General features: G+C 37.6%; 1 protein-coding gene across 1 annotated transcript in view; it reads right to left on the bottom strand.

Annotated features, from left to right (window-relative positions):
- Nucleotides 1-193: 193 nt before the first annotated feature.
- LOC106952786 (peripheral-type benzodiazepine receptor-associated protein 1) overlaps nucleotides 194-2,500 on the bottom strand; it is an 8,191-nt gene continuing 5,884 nt past the window's right edge. Inside the window, exons 4-7 of the mRNA XM_015041120.1 lie at nucleotides 2,082-2,283; nucleotides 1,470-1,591; nucleotides 1,302-1,373; nucleotides 194-1,205 (exon numbers count right to left, since the gene is read on the bottom strand). Of these exons, the coding sequence (XP_014896606.1) occupies nucleotides 1,140-1,205; nucleotides 1,302-1,373; nucleotides 1,470-1,591; nucleotides 2,082-2,283 (462 nt within the window). The 3' untranslated portion in view covers nucleotides 194-1,139. The remainder of the gene's footprint in view (nucleotides 1,206-1,301; nucleotides 1,374-1,469; nucleotides 1,592-2,081; nucleotides 2,284-2,500) is intronic.

Raw genomic sequence — 2,500 nt, 5'->3', positions numbered from 1 at the left:
CGTGGCTCAGACAGGGTTAATAAAAAGATCGCGCTCACTTCTGGGTTTCCTCTCTTCTTCAGGAGTCGAAACGTTGGTAAGATCTTGACAAGTGGGTTTATCTAATCATCAAGAAACTTGTTTTTTACCGCTTTGTCTCTTTTTACATTAAAATGCTTCATTATCAACTTGATTATACACTAAGCTGCAGTAGTTTTTTTGTTTAAATTGAATGATGTTGAGTTAGAAGTTTGTGGAAACCAGCCTTCACCTTCACCGTCGGTCTTCGGAGTTTGAGCGGGAGCACCCAGAAGATACTGACATACAGTGTTGTCACCCATAAAGTAGAAAGCACTACTAAACTTCACTATACAGTGTAGTGTTTCCTACTTTATGGATGAGTATACTGTTAGCTGCAGAGGAGAGTGAAAGAAGAACCAAGCCGGATGATCTCGAAGTTCATACGTTTGATTTGAACTTTTGTACACTTTGTACAATGTTCAATTAACCAACAGATTGATGTTAATATTGGTAACATTTATTGAGAAAATGATTAACTCTGATCTGTAGATGGAAGCATGATGTTGCAGTTGTTGCTTTAACTCGGGTTTTCTGAGCTTTTATATTTTACGTGAATGTTTTAATATGTTATTTATTACCTCTTGCATCCGAGAGTAAGCATGTTATAGAAAGCAGATGAACACAATGTAAGGCAAACTAGATTCATACACTCTGGTCTGCACAATGCTGTGACTAAAAGTGTATTTTTTTAAGGCTAGAAGTCGCCAGACATCCATCAAGTTAAATTCTCTGGAAATAGTTTTGCTGGATTACAAAAAAATATATTCTTGATTAAATAAAATATGGTTTTAAAAATTGTCTTTTTTCCCCCTATAAGGTGAGTTGCAGTTTTTCTTTAAAATAATCAATAAAGAATCTTATCCTATAACTTGTTTCTCTTCATTGTTCATCATCCTGATTGTTGTGTTGGGCTATTTGTCATACTTTAAAGGCTTTCTACAGCAAAAGTAATGCAACACTACTATATAAAATAAAAATATATACAAATATTTGACACATATTTACATTTTCTCAGTAAAAGCTGCTGATTTGATTGTGTCTGTGACTTGGCATTAGTAGCAGAGGTGTTAGCATGGCGTCTAGTTCCAGGGTAAGGGCTGCAGGAAGTTCGAGGGAACCAAACCTTGTCTTCCGTGAAGATCTCCCTTTAAAAAAAAAGAGAGAGAGAGAGAGAAAATGAACTTCTATGCAAACATTAAATTAGAAATCAGTCATAGAGTCACAGCAGAGTTTGTGCTCACAAAGTAAAAACCGTCTTGATCCATGTCACCTAACACGTAAATGATGTCTCCGGATCGAAAGCCCAGTTCAGCCTGAAACCCAAGAAAATTCATTTTAGGGTGGGAGACCCCCTTACAGATAGGTAATATCGAGAAATCGGTGGTTAGTTTGACTTTTGAAGCGCTCACTTCACTGTCCATGTTGGGGGAGTTTTCCCATGGATCGTAGTCGAATAAGGCCACCATTCTTCTAACAATCACATCTTCACGAATGCTGCCAGCATCGCTTAGCTCTGGTGTTAAAGACATACCTGTTTTGCAGAAAATGTTGAAATTAAATTTTGAAATTAAAACAAGAGTAAAATAAAGAAGAAGAAGAAGAAGAAGAAGAAGAAGAAGAAGAAGAAGAAGAAGAAGAAGAAGGAGAAGAAGAAGAAGAAGAAGAAGAAGAAGAAGAAGAAGAAGAAGAGGAAGAAGAAGAAGAAGAAGAAGAAGAAGAAGGAAAAAAACAAGTAGAGAAGTTGTATTTAAATCTTAAGCTTTGCCTTATAAACCCACAAAGACAAAATGCTATTTTTTTTTTTTTTTTTTTAACCACTTCCTACATAAAGCAAACTGCTCTAAGCTAACCTTGCACATGAGCACAGAGGAACTGGAAGAGGGTTTAGCTCTAATCAGATTTTTCCAGCCAACAACATTAAAGATACTTGAGTGCAAAATGAGTTTTTTCTGATTTAGGCTCATTTTCTCTCTATTGTCTGTCACAGTCTGATCTTCTTGCAGAAAATGAAGCATTGGTACCTGCGTGATCCACAGGCAGGAAACCCTGCTGCATGAGAACGTGCTTCAGGTACTCGTCGTCCACTGGGACTTCAGCCACCATGTTGCTTGGCACGTAGCCGGAGAGACCACCGGACTCTCCATGGTAGAAACCGTCAGAGTCCTTGTCTCCACACACCTGGAGAGGCACACAGACCGCACGTCTCACCACTTTGTTCAAATACTAATGTGTTGCACTTGTTTAGGTTGCTTTTTCAGAACATTGTCAGGTTGCTAATTTTGCTAAGGTGTTTCTCCTGACTTTCTGACAGGTAGTAAAATTATTAATGTTCTGAAGTGGCCCAGTTAAAGTTTTAAAAATGTTTATTTTAGCATATAGCGACAAAGAGGCCTTCCACATTAAAAGACTCGAAACGCAATACTGAACATGAATTACTGAC

Source organism: Poecilia latipinna, unplaced genomic scaffold, assembly GCF_001443285.1.
Source record: "Poecilia latipinna isolate Pla-1442-1.1 unplaced genomic scaffold, P_latipinna-1.0 Scaffold539, whole genome shotgun sequence".
NCBI lineage: Eukaryota > Metazoa > Chordata > Actinopteri > Cyprinodontiformes > Poeciliidae > Poecilia > Poecilia latipinna.
Note: the sequence above shows the minus strand (reverse complement) of the source record. Positions and strands in the feature narration are given on the sequence as shown.